Raw genomic sequence first — 20,254 nt, forward strand, 5'->3', positions numbered from 1 at the left:
GAGGGATGTGCTGTTATATAGGGTATCTGAATAGAGGAAGGACAGTACATTCTGAAATTCCCTTGAAAATCATGAGCATTTGTTGGAGGTATTTATCCTACTCCATTTGAAGACATGTTGTGTCATGATCTTCATGAACTCACTCCGTCACTTCACACAGGGAACACTGGAGCTTTGGGAGGTTAAGAGAGGATATGGGTAGAGGGGAACAGATATGTTCTCCTCCTGGGCATATCGAGTTCTTTTTTTTCTTTTAGTTTCATGGTGGTTTTCTTGCCTTTTGGTACAACATTACTCATACAGCAGCATGATCTGATTTGAATGTATATACTACCCACCATGGGACTCATAGCTAGCTGCCTTTTTAGCTATGTTGCAGCCACATATAGAAGGAATATATTTCAAGACTCTGTACGGAATGAAATTCCAAATACACTGTCAAAATATGAATGCAAATTAGAAAATATGTATTGGTAGGAACTAAAAGTTTGTTTCACAGGCTATAACTAAGTACTAAGTTAGATTTTTTCACTTAGGAGTAGATCTAGGTTTTATCTACAGAAAGTGATTTGTTTTTTTTTCTCTACATTAATTTTTCATTTGAGCATGCTCCCATGCCAGGAGCTATGAAATCTTGTTCCAGATCATTGGCGATAATATGAATTGTTTACCAATAAGATGTTGCATTTGTTATTGTTCATACAATTCTATAACCTTCATGATTTGGGGTCATTTTAGTTAAAATAGATACAGCTCTCTTGGGCTTTCAGTTTCCTCATCTGCAAAATGAGGGCAGTGAATAACCTCTACTATGAATCTATGCTTGAGTCCTTTAATGTCCAGTGGCTTAATTGTAGGTACCTGAGTGGCCAAAAGAAGTTCGCAGGTTTGCTAAAGAGAAAAAAAAAGTGGTAGATTTATTCAAGAAAAATCTACCACATTATGGGAATGCTTTTCACATGCCTTTTTTCACAAACCAAAGCGGGTTGTGGCATTGTCTTATCTGGAGAGCTTTTAAACAATAGGCCCATTCTCAGTTGCTTTAGATGTATTGGCTGTGATCCTAATGAAATGAGGGAACTGCCAGTGGTTCTGGCCTGAGTCTTTTATGGTGGAGTTGACATTAGGATATTCAGTGCTAAGACACCACCCTCATCTTATTGTCAAAAACATCTGAGGCAACATAGTACAATGGAAAGCATGTCATACTTAGAAAATGAACTGAATTCACATCACACCTCAAATATTTACTGACTGTATAACCACTAACAAGTCATTAGCTTTTCTGAAAACTCAGTTTCCTCATCTAGAAAATGGAAATAATAATAATTATACTACCTACCATATGATGTAGTTTAAATCAAGAGTGTTTAACTCTTTTTTTGTACTGTGGTCACTTTTAGCATTCTGAAAAAGCCATGGACCATTTTATAGGATATTTTTAAATGGATAAAATAAAATACATTTGCAACAGTAACTACTTTGACACTTAGTACTGAAAAGCCAGATGTGTTATAGCTTACTTTTTATCCCAGGGTTCTTTTATATTACCCTAGTACCTTTAAGAGAGTATGGGAATGTCTAGGTCCTCTGCCATTGGCTCAAACCCCCGATGATGGTGTTCCCTCATCACTTAGGAATAGATCTAGATAGAAGGGTCTCCTATAGGCCAGTTCCATTTAATCACTGTGAAATTTGCTTTTACAAAAGAATATTTACTTCAGAGGTATAACAAATATATAAGCATACTTCCTAAGACATAGAGACTTAGAGCATTCTTCCCTACCCTGCTCCTGCAGTCACTACCTCTTACTCTGGATAGGTTCACAGCTTGGCTCATGTTCTGTATAATACAGTCCCAGGTGCCAAGTCCAAGGACCCCTTTGCGTTCGAGTCCTAGATACTCTGGCTTCTTGAGGCTTTCCTGATGGGGCTGGCTGCACATCCAGTGTTGTATCCTGGCTCCAAGGTCACCATAAATTGGTTCTAGCTGTAGTGGGGATTCTACTCCTGAACCTAGAAGTGAAAGGGACAAACTAAACAGAACACATGGAAACCCCAGGCCTGTTTTTCAGGGCCACAAGCCTAAATAGGACTTCCCCCAAATTCAGTCAGTTTTCATGATATTGGTGAACCTTCACCCTGTTTGGACATCAGGCAGAGAAGAGCGTCTCAGTGTGGCAGTTTTTATGCAGCCCATCGAAAGCAGCTACTCCCACCTCTGTGACAGGGAAACACAAGGTGTCTTCTTCCAGAAGCCTCCCAGGGACCTTCATGTCAAGTGATCTAATGGTGCTCTAAAGCTACTATTACACATAAGAAGAAAAGAAATCAATTATACAGAAATAAAGATGTCATTTTTCCCATTTAAGTTCATAGACCCTCTGGAAGCTCTCCACAGATGCTGCCATAGTTGTCATATGCCAAAGTATAGATCTGTCCTCTGATTTACGTCATTCACTAACAGCTGCACTTCAGATTTATTCCAGGGAAGACGTAAAGAGAGCTTCTGGTTCCTTCTCTTGTCTTCAAGGAGGATCATGCCTAAACTCTCCTGAATATTAATGTGTTATTTATATACATTTATATATATTTTATATACATTTAAATATATATATATTGAAAATATCCCAATATTAACAACCTCCAGAAATAAAGATTCTTTATATTTTAGTTTAATAACACTTATGGTTAGTAAATTCTTTCCTAAATTGTATCTAAATCCTTCATGTTTCTTATTTGATATAGGTCAAAGTTGGTGACAAAGAATGTGAAGTCATGGATACATTTAAACTTTATATTACAACGAAGCTGCCAAACCCTGCATTCACACCTGAAATTAATGCGAAAACATCAGTCATTGATTTTACAGTGACAATGAAAGGACTTGAGAATCAGTTACTGAGAAGAGTAATTCTTACAGAGAAACAGGTAATCAATATCTCAAGTTAAGAACATCTGCTTGTAATAAAATGACACTATATGAAAGAAAATATGCTGAAGAGTTAAATACGTAGAAAAGCAAAAAGTATTTAAGTAAAACCTTACTGCCTACTGTCATTTAGAAATATTTCTTTTCCAGTCTCTGTACCAACAAAACAGACTTTCCATTTACCTCTGCTTCCTTCTCCTGTATGTCACCCTTCCAGCATTTGTGTTGGTTGACTCCAGTGTCAGAGACATCCTTACTTAGATGAATTGCTCCATGGCACCTAGTACCTTCACATAACACGGTCCTGGCAGAAAAAAAATTGCCTTTGGATTGGTCTTATAGCCATCTTTGTAGGTTCCATTTTCATTTTTTCATGTGGCATACATAATAGTACATGTGTCTAATGGTATAGGTATGTCTGCCCCTTATTTTAAATAAATGGAATTTAGATCAGAGCTGGAAACCTTTTTCATCTCAAATGTCACTGACCCACAAGGAAAAAAAATTAGTTGACGACTACAATAAAATAAAAATCAAGTTCACAGAAGCAGGATTAAACTCATCTTTTTTATTTTTAAAGTTAGTTGGGGGAAGGAGAAGGGAAAGAAAAGAAGCGGGGAGTGAGAGAGGCAGAACACATAAAGAAAAAGAAAGACATGTAAACAGAGACCTGCAGAGAGGGAAAGAAGAGACAGACAACAAGCAGAAAGACAGAGGAAGAGGATCAGTAGATTTTTAAATGGTCAACAGGTTGGTTTAAAGAAAAACAACTTTACTAGTTTTAGGAGCTGGTTAGCTCTCTTGGAGGTAGGAGTCTGAAAGTAGGTGCCGTAAGAGAAAGAACACTGGCCTAAAGATCCCAAGGCTGACGTCCTTGTTCCCACCCCGCCCCTGCCTGGTTGTGTGGCCCGAGCACAGCAGGGCGCTTCGGTCTCCTCCTCTGTGAAATGGTAGCATTAGATTACAATGTTGCTACATTGTATTCATTATCGTTATATTCAAGCTCTAAATCCTACAAAATATGATATAAAAACTTCATATTAATAATAAATTTCATATTGATTCGTGAAAACCTATGTTGTTTTCTGTCCATGCTATATTTGACTGCTAAAAATGGGAGAAAACTTGCTTAATGAATTAGAAAGTAACATTTTAAAAAAGAATAAGGGGAATAATTCTAGCTTACAATTTATATCCTCAGCCTTGCGTCTTAGAGACTTGACCCAATTAAAAAAAAAACAAAACAACAAATTTAACATCATTATCACTTACATGAGAGGCGCCGTAGCATAATGATAAGGGAGCTGACCTTGGAGTCAGAAAGACCTGGGTTCAAGTTCTGTGTCACACATCCTGACTGTGTGACCCTGGGCAAGGCAGGCACTCACCCTGGTGACTCTAGTGCTCTAGGCTACCCAGTGCTCTAAACTGTAAGCTGCAAAAATGTGCTTACTGACACTGAGAGAAGGTCCTCCCTGGGAGTTCTCTACATCAGGGAAATCATAGGTCCAGATCTCATTCCTTTCACTGATGTCATAAATGAGTGTAGGACTTTTCACTCTAACTCTGGAAAAGCAGAGGATGAAAATTATTTATGATCTGGGTCAGCCCTGTCATGGGAAAATCAAAATAACTACCAGGTAGCACCTGACTAAGTAGTCTGAATTATATAGGCATCATCTCTGATCTTCTGATCTTCCTCACTACCATTACTAAATATATATTGAGCATCAGCTTTATCCATGGTGTTCTGCTAGACTGCAGAACAACACATGACACAGTGTTATGGGGAAGAAACACCCAAACACTTAACTAGGAGTAAGAAGACCTTGATTTTAGTCCTAGCTCTACCACTAAAGAGCTGTTACTTTGAGCAAGTTACAGCCACTCTGGGCTTCATCTGTTAATTTAGGAAGTTAATGAGGCTCCCTCCAGCTCTAAGATTCTTAGATACTGTGATGCTTTTTTCTCACCCTGCATTTCATTCTTGGGTTTTGAGCTCCATTATGTTAGCATTGCCCTTTGAAATTCTAATTATCTAATTAACTATAACTCTTCAACAGCTCTTTATCTTCAAATCTTCCCAGACTCTGTTCTAAGTGGGGAGAGCAGGTCACCAGAGGGCATGAGATGGAACAGAAACCTCACAAACTCCCCACTGTGGTTTCAATTTTATGAGATCGACAAAATAATGAACTAATTCATTTTATATTTCCTGAAGCTTCGAAGTTAGAGTTGTTCAGGGATTTCTGTAGTCATAGCCCTCCTCATTCCTTGTAACATTTTTTTGTATTCAACCCTTTCTAGCTACTCTCTCTGCTGCAGTCTTGATCCAGATAACCATACACACTGGAAAGAGCATCAGAGCAGGGGTCATAGATTCAGAGATTTAGAGGTAGAAAGGGCCTCAAAGACTACGGAGTGCGTTGCTGCTCTCATCTTACATATGTGAAAACTGAGGCACAGGGAGGTTACATGGATTGTCCAGGGTCATATAGGTAGTAAGTACCAGAGATGGGAGCTTCCTGACTTCGCTATGCCACGTTGCTTCTAGGCCTGGGTCTCCTGTTTAGTAGTTGGGTGACTTTGAGCAAGTTGCTTTCTCTGTCTGTAGCTCAGGTCCTTCATCTATAAAATGAATGAACTGTACTGAATGATCATCCCTTAGAGTTTGATTCCTTCCAGCTCTGACCTCCTGTGATTTTGTGATACATCTAGACTATTAACACAATCTTTGTGCTGACCTCCTCACATTTCAGCCTCTCCCCAATCCAGTCTGTTCTATGAACAGAAGCAAACATCACCTGCTTTTGGTCATTTCCCTGTTCTGCCAAGAAATATACAGTGGTTTTAATCACTTCCCCAGCATGGGATTCAATGACCTCCTTTTATCTGACCATCTTAATTTTTTCATAATTAATTTGAAATCCTTACATCAGTGAAGCAAACATTTACATTCCCTAAAGAAGATTTATTTGCTTCCTCTTCTGTATCTCTGCATGTTGCTCCACTCCCTAACATTTTCCTCTCACAATGCATCCCTCTACTCTTTTAAAAAATTCTGCCTAAAAGTATCTTCTCCCATGAAAACTTTTTTTGACTAAGCTTCTCTAACTTCAGTTCCATTCCCTCTGATAGCCTCATGAGCTTCTCATTGTAGATAGTTCTATCCACTTATATTGATCTATTATTGCTTCTGCATTTTCCCAAACATGATATTATATTTGTATCTATATTTGCTTTGCTTCTCTCATTCTGTTGTGAGCTTGGAAGGAAGGCACTGTGCTTCCTATTTGTGTTTGTGTGTGTGTGTGTGTGTGCGCTATCTTCATAGTCTGTCACAGGGTTCTTTATATGGTACCAAGACACTCAGTGAAGTCATTGACTGACTGAATGGATGAATGAATGAATGAATGGTTAATCTGGGAAGGCTTTATGACAGGTTATGTTACATAGCATTATTTAAGAGAATCTGAGTCTAATAAGTGAGCGTTCATTTAAAGAAAACAGGAAAGAAACGCATTGAAGTACACAAATAAAATAAAGTCTAGACATGATTTGTAGTTGTACCAGACAGGAGCCCAGAGATGATCAGGGCTTAGTTGAAGGCCAAAAGTCACCTGTTTGGCACCATACACTCCTCACATCCAGAGAAACTTATGCCCAGGATTAACCTTTGCCTAAGTACAAGGCAGCTCTGTGTGCATGGGGAGAAGGTCTAAGTGAGCAAGATCAAGGAAGGAAAAGTCTGTGAGAAATAAGTAGGGGGCACCTAAGCAAGAGAGCCACCTCAAGAAGGCTAGGGAAAACATTTGTCATACTTGGCTCATTCATCTCAGTGAGCACACAATGTCAGGCACTAGATGTAGGAAGCTCAGACAGATAAGGAGATGGGGATATATTTGCTGATTATATTAACCATTCCTGCATTTATGAAATATCCTTTAGTACGTTTGGGTATTTGAAAAATTGGTTGATGATAAACAGTAATAAGTTGGATTTTCTATAAAATTAATGCAGTTTTTTTACAACTGTCCCACTTTTTGATGGTTAAAAATAGGAACTGGAATCAGAGAGAGTTAAACTCATGGAAGATGTTACTTTTAATAAGAGGAAGATGAAAGAACTAGAAGATAACTTACTGTATAAACTAAGTGCAACAAAAGGTATGGTCTTATAATGGATTCAGAATAAACATTGGTTGTAAAATCTTTTCTATACCCACGAAATGATAGGTTTAAGGTTTAGGCCACTGTGGGTGTTGGAGAAGAGATAATAAAACATCTCTCTACCCTAACAACAGAGAGGTGAGGGTTGAACTAGAGTCAGTTTGTGGCACAGTGGAAAGAGTGCCAGGTCTGGAGTCAGGAAGAACTGAGTTCCAGTCCAGCCTTAAACCCTGGCTAGCTGTGGGATCCTGGGCAAGTCATTCAACCTCTGTTTGTCTCAATTTCCTGTAAAATAGGGATAAAAATAACACTATAACACTTGTTTTACAGGATTATTGTGAGGCTCAAATGAGATAGTATTTGTAAACATCCTTAACAATAACCCTGGCATATAGTGAGCACTATATAAATGCTTGTTTTCTCCCTGCCTACTAGGACAGCCTGTTGTATACATTGTCAAACAGAATCTCAGCATCACATATTTTTGCTTGTTTTTCTTTGTCACAATGGCATTTTTTTTAAATCTAGAGATGAAGTGAGAAATTCCTGATGTAAAAGCAAAAGATATCAATAAACTTTTTAAAATTTATTTTGTTTTCAACATTCATTTCCACAAGATTTTGAGTTTCAAATTTTTCCCCATCTCTCCCCTTCCCCAAAACATCAAGCGTTCTGATTACCGCTTCCCCCAATCTGCCCCCAGTTCTCCCTTCCCTTATCCTCATCTCCTCTATTTTCTTATAGGACAAGATAGATTTCTATACCCTATTACCTGTATATCTTATTTCCCAGTTGCATATAAAAACAATTTTTAACATTCATTTTTAAAACTTTGAGTTCCAACTTCTCTCCCTTCTTCCCTCCCCATCCATCCTCACTGAGAATGCAAGCAATTCAATATTGGTTATACATGTGTAGTTATGCAAAAGATTTCCACAAAAGTCATGTTGTGAAAAACTAACTATATTTCCCTCCATCCTACTCTGCCCCCCATTTATTCTATTTTCTCTTTAGACCTTGTCCCTCCCCAAAAGTGTTTACTTCTAATTACCTCCTCCTCCCATTTGCCCTCCCTTCTGTCTTCCCCCTCACACCTCACTTATCCCCTTCTTCCCTACTTTCCTGAAGTGTAAGATAGATTTTCAAACCAAATTGAGTGTGTATGCTATTCCCTCCTTAAGACAAATGTGATGAGAGTAAGCTTCACTTTTTTCCTCTCACCTCCCTCCTTTTTCCCTCCCTTGAAAAAGCTTTTTCTTGCCTCTTTTATGAGAGAAATTTGCCCCATTCTATTTCTCCCTTTCTCCTTTCAACATATTCCTTTCTCACCCCTTAATTTTATTTTTTTAGATATTGTCCTTTCCTATTCAACTCACCCTGTGCCCTCTGCCTATATGTACATAATCCCTCCAACTACCCTAGTACTGAGAAAAGTCTCAAGAGTTATAAATATTATCTTTCCATGTAGGAATGTAAACAGTTCAACTGTAGTAAGTCCCTTATGATTTTTTTTTCCTGTTTACCTTTTCATGCTTCTCTTGATTCTTGTGTTTGAGAGTCAAATTTTCTATTCAGCTCTGGTTTTTTCATCAAGAATAATTAAAAGTCCTCTATTTCATTGAATGACCATTTTCCCCTCTGAAGTGTTATACATGGTTTATTAGGTAGGTGATTCTTTGTTTTAATCCTAGCTCCCTTGGCTTCTGGAATGTCATATTTCAAGCCCTTTGATCTCTTAATGTAGAAGCTGCTAGATCTTGTGTTATCCTGATTGTATCTCCACAATACTTGAATTGTTTCTTTCTGGCTGCTTGCAATATTTTCTCCTTGACCTAGGAACTCTGAAATTTGGCTACAATATTCCTAGGAGTTTTTCTTTTTGGATCTCTTTCAGGAGGTGATTGGTAGATTCTTTCAATATTTATTTTACCCTCTGGCTCTAGAATATCAGGGCAGTTTTCCTTGATAATTTCATGAAAGATGATGTCTAGGCTCTTTTTTTGATCATGGCTTTCAGGTAGTCCCATAATTTTTAAATTGTCTCTCCTGGATCTATTTTCTAGGTCAGTTGCTTTTTCAATGAGATATTTCATATTGTCTGCTATTTTTTCATTCCTTTGGTTTTGTTTTATAATTTCTTGATTTTTCATAAAGTTATTAGCTTCCATCTGCTCCATTCTAATCTTTAAGGAATTATTTTCTTCAGTGAGCTTTTGGACCTCCTTTTCCATCTGGCCAATTCTGCTTTTTAAGGCTTTTTGGATCTCTTTTTGTCATTTGGGTTAGTCTATTTTTTACAGTGTTATTTTCTTCAGCATTTTTGGGGTCTCCTTTAGTAACCTGATAACTGGTTTTTCATGATTTTTTTTGCATCACTCTCATTTCTCTTCCTAATTTTTGTTCTACTTCTCTTACTTGATTTTCAAAATCCTTTTTGAGCTCTTCCATGGCCTGAGACCAATTCAGTTTTTATTGGAGGCTTTGGATGGAGGAGCTTTGATTTTGTTTTCTTCTGTTTGCATGTTTTGATCTTCCTTGTCATCAAAGTAAGATTCTATAGTCTGATTCTTTTTCCAGTTTTTGCTCATTTCCCTGACCATTTACTTGGCTCTTTGTCAAGGTTGTTCTCTGCTTCCAGTGGGGATGGGGGCTTTACTGTCAGTCACTAGATTCCTTCACAATCTGTGGACCTAAAGCTCCAGAAACAGTGGTTGCAGCTGCCCTTGCTGCTGCTATGGCTTCTGCAGGTTCCTCTGCCCCCTCCCCTCTCTGCACCCTAGGGCTGGGGGTAGACCACTCCACTCTCCCCACACTGGTCCCACAGACTTTTTCCACTAACCTTCCAATTTGTTCCCAGTGTTTTGGGGTCATGAAGTCTGGAAACCATCACAGGCTGTGAGAGATTCAGTCCTCCCAAGGCCTGCTTAGGTCCCCTTAATGCCATGCAACCCACACTGGATTATGCTCTGCCCTCACTGTGGCACAATAGACACCTTCTAGGCTGTCTTGGGCTGGAGATTTGCTTCACTCCATCATTCTGTGGGCTCTGCAGCTCCAGAATTTGTTTAGAGTCATTTTTTACAGGTATTTGGCTGAGCTTAGGGGCAGCACTCTAGAAAATCTGTGCTGTTACTCAGTCATCTTGGCTCTGCCCCCAATAAACTTTTTTTAAATAACAAAAATTGAAGAAAGGCTCAAGTTCTATCTTTGCAATGACAAGAAAAGCAGTTTCCATTTCAACTTTGATAAGTGATACTAGTAGGATCTTTACAAATGAATATAAATTAGACATTTGCAAGTAACACTTTTCTTGATGAAATTGTCATCATCTCAGAGAAATAAGGAACCCAGTGAATCTAGGTGTAATAGGTAAGCCCATGGAGCATATTCTTTGGCTTTTTACACCCCTTCAATTCTATAATCCTCTTAGGGGTAATACAGTTATCCTTCAAGAATTGTTGGAGTTGCAACAGTCATGTTATACTGGTCATCCAGCAGCAAAATTGAGGGACCCCAAAGTCTTGAACTCACTAGGTGGCCCCCAAATTGTAAAATTCCAACTTTGAGATTGCCATTTAGTCAGCAGGGACTTGAATTCCAATCAGGCTCACTGTTAACATGGTCCCCAGTGAGGAGATACCTAGGGACCAACCTGGACCTCGGATCAGGCATGTCCTTGAGCAAGGGGCCAAAGCCCTTTCTGTCTCCCATATAGTTAACATATATGCACCATGGTATCACCCTTCTCACATAGGTAATTAATAATTCTCCGATTTAATTTCCCAAGAGAAACTAATCTGTCTAGTTTCAATCTACAACTCTTAGGAAGATTATATTTGATTCTGAAAAAAACCCAGTACTGAAGTTACATTATGATTATTTTGTCATTATTTATATTGGATTTTCTAGGGTTCTTTCTTCAGCCTCCCTATGCTTCTGCATAGAACTTTGTATGCACACACTTTACTGATAAGAGTAATTTGGAAGGGACCTCTTCCCCTCTTATGGTATTTGAGAGTGCACTGTCTTCCCAAATTCAGATATAAATGTTTGTTTTTCACCACCACAAAAATCAGTCCCAACCCATTCATATAATTCTTCTATGCAACATGACTAAGGTGAAATTATGTTTAATAGGAATGTATATGTAAAGCCTATATCAGATTGCAGGCCATTTTGTGGAGTGGGGGAGGAGAAGGGAAAAAATGTTAAACTTATGGAAGTAAATGTTGAAAACTAAAAATAAATAAATTAACTTTAAAATATCAGTCCCAAGTTGGTTCGTAACTTTTTTTCACTCCTTGTTATCATGCTTGGTTTTTATTGAGCACTTATTAGCATAATGTACCTTGAGAGACTTTATCTCACTGAAATGAGTTAAAACAGACATAGGTTTGTTAGTTAGATGATTCTTATCGTCAAAGGCAGACAATAATTGTGCTGACAAGGACACTGGGATATTATTAAGAAGATGAATAAGTAAAATATGCACCATACTTCCAAAGGAATATGTGTAGTTAATGGAATTGTAAGTGAACAGTATTTGCATAATTAGAAAAATTATTCCTCTGCTTTTTTCTTCTGTGCTACCCTCTAGACAGTAATAAGAAAAAAATCTGTTAAATAGAGAAAGTTGAAAAAGAGGTTTGGAAGAAAGCTACTAGAGTAACCATTCCAATAAACCAGTGAAAATTTTAGAAACAGGGCAGGTTCGTAATATGCACTAACATTTACATAAAGTAGCCAGTGAAATCTCCCCTAGCTTTAACCACAAAAGCTAATTCTGATACTTACCACTTCAGTACTTTTGCTATGAGTATCAAATTTCAGAATTAGTGGAAAAGACATTTCCTTCAACTCTGATTAATTCCAGCAGGTTTTTGTGAAATCTCCAAATTTCAAATGATCTTATCACATACAGTTCAATGGAGTACATTTCTTAAATTGATAAGGATTGTGGTGATGGACTCTGTCTAAGCATTGAGACAACTACAGAGCAAGTAGGGTAGATGCAGGCTATCTCACTTTAAGACCACTTCTCTTGAATCTTAAATTTTTTCCTTTTTGATTCTTAGGTTCCTTGGTTGACGATGAATCTCTCATTGGTGTTCTCCGGACAACCAAGCAAACAGCTGCTGAAGTAAGTGAAAAGCTGCATGTGGCAGCAGAAACAGAGATCAAGATAAATACTGCTCAGGAAGAGTTTCGACCAGCTGCTACACGAGGAAGCATTCTTTACTTTCTTATCACAGAAATGAGTATGGTCAATATCATGTACCAGACATCCTTGGCACAATTCTTGAAGTTGTTTGATCAATCCATGGCCAGGTTGGAACTTGATTATTATTTTTCCCACTCAAAAGCAATGACTTAAAATTGATATATAGATGGATAGATAGATAGGTAGATAGATAGATAGACAGATAGATTCACTGTTTTATAAATTACTTTTTCTTTCTTTAATTTTTAATGTGGTTTTTAGGTCTGAGAAGTCTCCCTTGCCTCAGAAGAGAATTACCAATATTATCGAGTTTCTGACTTATGAAGTTTTTGTGTACTCGGTCAGAGGCCTCTATGAAAACCACAAATTCCTTTTCGTCCTCCTTATGACCTTAAAGATTGATCTTCAAAAAGGAACAGTTAAACATAAAGAATTTCAGGCCCTTATTAAAGGTAAATTTTTCCAAATTAAAATGTATTATCTACAGGGAATTATTCTTGGTCTCTTCTTAACATACCATAACACCATTTTCTAAACAACATAAAAGTACAGTGCACTTGTATTCTACTGATTATGTAATGATAACTGACATTTTATAATAGTCTTCATTTATATTCTTTGAGTCTCAAAAAAGACCCAAGGGCATAAGTAGAAGAGATAACATTATTCCCATTTTATAGCTAAAGAAAGTGAAACCCATCCTTAAGTGCCTTACCCAAGACACCATAATTAGTGTCAGAAACAGATTGGAACACAGGTCTTTTCTAACTCCAAATCCATCACTCTTTCCACTATACTACACTTCCTGATGTACACATATGAAAAATTTGTTTTATATTCCTTATATTCCTACTAACTAGAGAACAAGATCTCTTTCTATCTGATGTCTTATAAACTACCCTGATAGTTCTTTGTCACTGATGCCCAAATCTGACCTGTTACCCATATGTTACCCATACCAACCAGTTTTGGTAACAGCCAATCATCTATTTGCCTAGGGTAAGGAACAGTTCTTTTCCAACAAATAGAAAAAGAATGTTAATGTCAGTAATTATGTTTTAAGCATCATTACATTGGGAATGGGTGGATTGGTAAAAAGACTTAAGCCATTATTTTCAAGAATCTAATATAATAATCTCTCAGTATCATAGAATATTAAAACTGGAAGGGACTTCAAAGATCATCTCGTCTAATACACACATACCCAACCAAGAATCCTATCTATAATTCTTCTGACAAATGGGAAGCCATTGAGGTTTTGCTTGCATATTTCCAAGGAGGGGGCAACTCCTTACCTATTGAGCCAGTCCATTCCACTTTTAGATAGCACTCTGTTAGGAGTTTCTTGCTTTCATTGAGCCAAAATCTACCTCTCTGCAATTTCCCCCCATTAGTCCTATAGCTTTCCCTCTGGGGTCAAGTAGAACAAGTGTAATTTCCTCTTCTACAGCACAAACCTTCAAATACTGGAGAACAGCTATTATTTCCCCGTACATACACACCAAGTCTTCTATTCTCCATGCTAAATGGCCCCAGTTCCTTCAATATTCTTTATGTTATGAACTCAGAGCCTCCCTTTCACTGAGGTATAAAGTTCAGACTCAGCTTTCTCTTTTGTTTTTCAAATGGAGAGGTTAAGAATTCTAAAAGAAATGTGGGCACTGAAACTGCAGAATCTCAAAAAGATTTTGTAATAACAGTAAAAAAGCAATAAAAAACTGGAGAATGTAGATAGATAGATAGATAGATAGATAGATAGATAGATAGATAGATAGATAGATGTATTTATTATGTATGTGTATATATGCATGATATATATTGTTAGTGTGTAATAAATGAGTATACTGTTACTCCTGATAATTAAATCCAGCTACCGGGCCAAGAGGTCATTGAAGTATAGGGTCTCTTTAATTTATTTTTTGATGGAGAGGTGTTATAGGATGTTGATAGTATTTCATGAGCCCTAAGGTATGTTTGAAAAGGTGGGAGCAAAAAAAATTTAGAAACACTTTTCTTGTGAATTAAACCATGAAGATGAAATTTTATGGTGTAATACTTCAAAGAACAAGTATACGCTACAATGAAATTTTGAAATTATATATACTACTAACACAATACCAAATTAGATACCCATATGCATACCTTTAAGAATTCTACTTTACCCTCCCATAAAAAAAAAAAAAATTAGTACTACAGTTAGGTAGAGATAATTGAACGTATCTGGAATTGCCTGCCTTGTTTTGAGCAAATTCTGTAAATCAGTAAATCAGTCAGACCAGTGATAAATCTTGCCACTACCTGTCAGACTTTATAGACACATTGTCTGCAAATAGCAGATTCTTATCAGGAGATACCAAGAGCTGAAATTATGCTAAACCCTTTTGCTCTCTTTGCAATTCTTAAAAAATGTGTGTGTGATCTGCTGTTATTAGCAACAAATATGCCCTCTGTCCAAGATCGAGTGAAACTTGAATTATTCTTTAGAAAAAAAAACAACATAGGATTAAGTACCCAAAGCTGATAGAAATCAGTGCCTCAGATCCCAAGGGTATAGATCCACAACCTAGGATAGAGGTCCTCTCTTCCTGCCATGGTTCAGTTCTAGAAGAACATGACTCCAAGGAAAGGGTATCAGTTTGTTTGTTTTTCATGTAATTGTCTGCTTCATTTTATCCCTACCCTAGGGATCCAAGAAGAAATCAATAGGATCTCTTCCAGAAACAGGTACAAGGTAGATCAGATATAAGATAGATCTTGAAATTTGTCCATGTCTAGATGGGCACTCTTAGACTTACCTGGACAAATCTAAGCTTTCATTTATAATATTATAAAGTGCCCAGAAAAAAGGCCACAAGATGTAGAGCTGAATAGACCTCAGAGATCACTCCATCCAAACCTCCTCCTCCACCCTCTATACTTTTAACAGATCTGAAAACATAGGCCCCTAGGTTAAGTAGTAGAAAGCAGAGCCAGGGTCCAGGGTTCTTTGCACTGTACCATATGCAGCAAAGTCTCCTTGGTCTAGTTAAATGTGTTCACAACATAAACAAATAAGCCCATGGAATTTAGATATCAATATCACTTGAGGGTGTAAAAGCTTTTTTTAATAGACAGTGATTAGTTACTTTTCATTTTAAGAGTAAGACAATACAATATGAGTTATGCTCTTCCAATACTTTTCTCTAGGGGGAGCAGCCTTGGATCTCAAAGCCTGTCCTCCCAAACCCTTTAGATGGATTCTTGATATGACTTGGCTAAATCTCGTGGAACTGAGTAAATTACCACAATTTGCTGAAATTATGAACCAGGTAAGGGACTAGCTGATTAAAAATGCAGATTTATAAACAGAAATAAACATAGAAAAGGTCATTTGAGTTTCATTGTTTGAGTCTAACCTTTAAATTGAATTCTTTTGTTGCTTTTGTACTGGATTGATAATACCTGGGTGTATCACAGAATTTTTCACAGAATCTCATTGGCTATCCAGGCCAACCTATACCTGAACAAGAATTCCTTCCACAATATTCCCAACAAAAGTATTATTAAGCCTTTACCTCAAAAATTTCAATAGAGGGAAGCCCACTACTTTTAAGACAAGGTAGCCTATAAAATTTGGCATCATTAGTAACTGTTGCCAGCAAACCATCTGCAATATATTTGTCCATACCCCAGTTCTGTACAGTTCTTGGGGGATCTGAGAAAATTCAGTCATCATTGTTCTTTCTTTTTTTTTTAAGTCATTGTTCTTTCAAAGTGTTTTCCTTAGTGCCTTCCATTAAAGAGACTCCACGAAGTCCAAACAGTTCAGTTCTTACTGGCCTCCCATGGACTCCGTAGAAAGAGTTCTAGATCCATTAAACACAGTTTTCAGACAATCTCACAATGAAAAATCTTTTGTAAAGGCTCAGACCTCCCATAGCTGGTGGCCCTGGTGATTACACTTATTCTTAAATACAAAGTTATACAAATTCATTAAGTAAACAACTTTTTGCACAGTTCTTATAGATTAACAGTTGGCTAGTACTTATAAAGGTTTGTTGTAATCCAAACAACTAGGAAAAGAAAAATGAAAAAAAAAGAAATGAAAATAAAACAAACTGGCAAAATTGAAAAAAAAAAAAGGAAAGAAGAAAATGAATTTCCCATTGCAAAGTAAAAATCTCATCCTAAAAAAGTTCCCAGAGTAAGTGGAACTTAACCAGTAGCCATTAGGGATCTGTCATGCTTAGGTTAGGAATCAAACTGGCCTTAGTGAAAATTTTTCCCATGGGTTTCTTCCTTCAGTGCAAGTGGCAACTCCTACATTTTCCCAGTGAAGACGCTGTCAGTGCATAGGACAATCCAAGTGGAGATTCAGGCAAAACCTCTCCAGGGGTACCTATAACATATAGAGTACTCCAAATGAAGGTCCAAAATTACCCAGTGGTAGAAGCAAAATTAGCATACTCACACAAAAAAATAAACTCAGTTGAGCCATGAATTTGTGGCTCCCAAAAAAGGGATTAAGTACCTAAGGCTGATAGAAATTACCCCTCAGATCCCAGACAAGTCCCCAACTGTATAAACCCACAGCCTAGGGAGGAGGTTCCCTTTTTCCACCACAGTTCAGTTCTCAGAGAACCAGACACCAAGGGAGGAGTATCATTGTGTTTGTTTGTTTGTTTTTTATTACGCACTCTTTTTCATTATTTCCATACCCTAGGGATATAAGAGGAAATTAACAGGGTCCTTTATGGAAAAGTATTCAATGTACATGGTAGATCAGGTGTAGCACAGCAGTTTATTTCTTCTACTACACGTTCTTTAAACGCAAAAGATTCAGAAATGTGAATTGGGAAATGCCTAAAGAGTATACCAATAACTCACAACTCCTCTTATACTTCCCCAGAAAGCTGATACTTAAAACATTAACATTGCGGTGCTTCTGAACAGGCACTTCAGTGACACCACAAATCTATATTGTTCAAAGAATTCAAGGTTCATATCATTTGCAAAAAAGGGCATGATGTAAGCTCATGCGAGTTATCTTCTCCTCCAAGAATTTGTTATAGAGGATACCCCTTACTGGGCAACTAGCAGCCAAGCCTAGAAGCTCCCAAACTCACAAGATTTCCTCCAAGGCCAAAAATAGCCATCTCAGAGTTGCTACTGGGTCACTTGTGCTCAGGAAAAGAAACAGAAAGCCAAGAGGCAGCAATGTCATAGTGGTCACAATTATTGTGGGGGTAAGATGAGAGGAATGTGATTCCCTGACCCGCCACAGGTGTGTAAGGGAAAGCTCAAAGTATCAACATGCTCAACAGACAGGAAGAGAAAGCAATAGCAGAAGTCAATCTTCCATTTAAACCTGGATAGTTCTTTTTGTTCATTGGTCAGTCCTCTTTGATGCATCCCCTTTTTGTAATTCAAGGTAGCTATGTGGCATAGTGGATAGTGGATCAGGCCTAGGGTCAGGAATACCTAAGTTCAAATACAACCTTAGACACTTACTAGCTGTGTGACTCTGGGCAAGAATCTTAATCCTGTTTGCCTAGTTTCCTGTAACAGCAGGGACCCCGGCATACAGGAGGTGATGCTGTACAGTTTCTTAGATCTCCTTTTCTAAATGGAAAGCAACTTTTGAGGGGTCATCAATTACCTTAATCAAGCACATGTATTTAGTTCATTTAGTTCAGGGGGAAAAGTCAGCTTTAACGACCAACAGACAGGGCTTCCAACTGTCTGACCATAAGCAGTACATAGTTACCAGAGAGAGAAGCACCAGCATCTGGGTTTTCAAAGCTGGGAGGGCTCCTTAGCAGCTGTCCAGACAAATTGGCCAGACAAATACTTCAGGTGAGTAAGCCCCAAAACAAAACCTCACCTCAGAGTATATATACACTTCAGAGCCAGAGAGCATCACAACCCTTGAGAACTAGTGCCTCATTAGAAATTATTAAAAGGTGTAGACCTTCCTACAAAACCAATCTCCCCTAATCAAACTTCCCTTAATGGGCACATCCATTAATGAGTGGGGAAGATCTTTAACTCTCATTAGCATAATTAACATTAGATTTCTTCATCTGGAAAATAATCTGGAAAAGGAAAGGGCAAACCATTCCAGTGGCTTTGCCAGGAAATCCCCAAATGGAATCACAAAGACTGAGACACTACTAAAATGAATGAAAAACTAATTATAGAAACCTGTGTTCATTTCTTCAGTGAGAGGCCAGGGTATATATGTCATAAAAAGTAGGAATCAGGGTAAATGCTTAGCTCCATGAGAAGTAGCCTGGTCTAGCAAGTTTAGTAGACTCCTCTGATTCCTCATGGCTATATGAATGTTTTTAGGTGCTTATTTCATACCTAAGTGAAATAGAAAAATATCTTACTTTTCTAATTTTCTTCTTGCCCATTAATCATTTTCTTCTCATGGTGAAGATGGGGCACCTTTATTGCCTGCATTTCTTTCTTTATTTGAACACGCTCATCTGGTTGTTTTTGATTAAGCAAAGTTGATTAAACTGTTACTGGAAGATAATTGTACAACTCAGAAAAAAAGATGGTTGTAACTGATGTGCTGTCACTGTTGATATGTCAGTGTGCATTGGGGTGTGTGTGATTTCATAAGTGTCAGGGCCTGATAATTTCGTAATTGTCAGCACTTGGTGCTGACTGACAAATAAAGCAATCAAACAAAGTCAGAGTTGGCATTGATCTTCTGATAAAATTGCCATCTCATCACAGAAAACAATGGTGTTTCTTTTTCTTTTTAATGACAGTTATTCACATTCATTTCAAGCTTATTAAGAACACATTTATCTTTTCACTTGTGATTGGTTAGAGTGGGGCACTTAATGAGTGTAAAAGTCAGAAGTTCCACTCTTTATGCATGATTGAATTTTGTTCTCTTAAGTGACCACAGCTTGTACATTCCCCCCCAGCCTCCTCCAAAGCTGGCAACTGTGGGCCTTCCGTCATGAAGTAGACTTGGGGGAAATGTGGCTAGATAGCACCAGCCCTGGAAAAATAACCTCCTGGCAGCAAGTCATCCTCAGATATAGACAGCATGTTATTATGTTGGCCTTTGCTGTTAGATTCTAAGTTCCTTGAAGGAGAAGATATTTGTCATATCTTCTCATTCTAGAACTCCTTTTAGTGGACAATATTCTGTACATTAAACATGGTTATAATTAGCTTGTGCTCTGCTACAAGGAAATTTGATAGCTTCATAATGACTTTAGTTCTCTTCCGATGGAATAGTTGTCTCTGGGCCGCTATCCATTTTAATTAGCTCTAGTTTGTCATTTGAATTCATATTTGTACATCTAGATTTTTTTATGCCAGTATTTTCGTTTGCCCTGCCTTGCTATTAGCTTGAGTACCTTCACTATCCATGATCATCCATAATCATCCCTGCTGCTGCTGTTACTTGCCTACTGCTACAGACTAGGAATCAGATCTGGGCACCAACCTGTCCTTCTTGCTACTAACCTCATGAGTTTAAAACATAGTAGGTGCTTAATGTTTATTGACACACTGATTCATTACCTGAGGGAAGTCACTTTACCTTTTAGGGCTTCTTTTCCTGAATTGTAAAGGGACTGAGGAGGGAACTAGAAGATTTCTGTGGTCCCTTCCTGCTCCAAAAGTATTATAATCCAATTCCTTATGAAGGAACGGAGGGAGAAAGGAAGGAAGGAAGGAAGAAGAGAAGAATGGAAGGAAGGAAGGAATGGATAAATTTATTAAGCACTTACTGTGTGCCAATTACTATACAAATTACTAGGAATACAAATACAAGCAAAAATCATACTCCCAGTCCTCAAGGAGCTTATATTTTAAGTGATTTGTTGTTGTGTTTGTCCTTCTTTCTCAAAGAAGATCATGACATCTAAATGATGACATGACTTGCAGTTGACTTTGATTTGAGTGAGGGAGGGCTGTGCAGGG

At 37.7% G+C, this 20,254-nt stretch overlaps 1 protein-coding gene across 5 annotated transcripts in view; it reads left to right on the forward strand.

The window, feature by feature from the left end:
• DNAH8 (dynein axonemal heavy chain 8) overlaps nucleotides 1-20,254 on the forward strand; it is a 396,942-nt gene that overhangs the window by 296,564 nt on the left and 80,124 nt on the right. For all 5 annotated transcript variants that reach the window (XM_072641991.1, XM_072641989.1, XM_072641988.1 and 2 more), the window contains 5 exons: nucleotides 2,749-2,931; nucleotides 6,993-7,098; nucleotides 12,177-12,429; nucleotides 12,584-12,774; nucleotides 15,509-15,630. In XM_072641991.1, the coding sequence (XP_072498092.1) occupies nucleotides 2,749-2,931; nucleotides 6,993-7,098; nucleotides 12,177-12,429; nucleotides 12,584-12,774; nucleotides 15,509-15,630 (855 nt within the window). The remainder of the gene's footprint in view (nucleotides 1-2,748; nucleotides 2,932-6,992; nucleotides 7,099-12,176; nucleotides 12,430-12,583; nucleotides 12,775-15,508; nucleotides 15,631-20,254) is intronic.

The sequence above is a fragment of the Notamacropus eugenii genome, chromosome 2 (assembly GCF_028372415.1).
Source record: "Notamacropus eugenii isolate mMacEug1 chromosome 2, mMacEug1.pri_v2, whole genome shotgun sequence".
NCBI lineage: Eukaryota > Metazoa > Chordata > Mammalia > Diprotodontia > Macropodidae > Notamacropus > Notamacropus eugenii.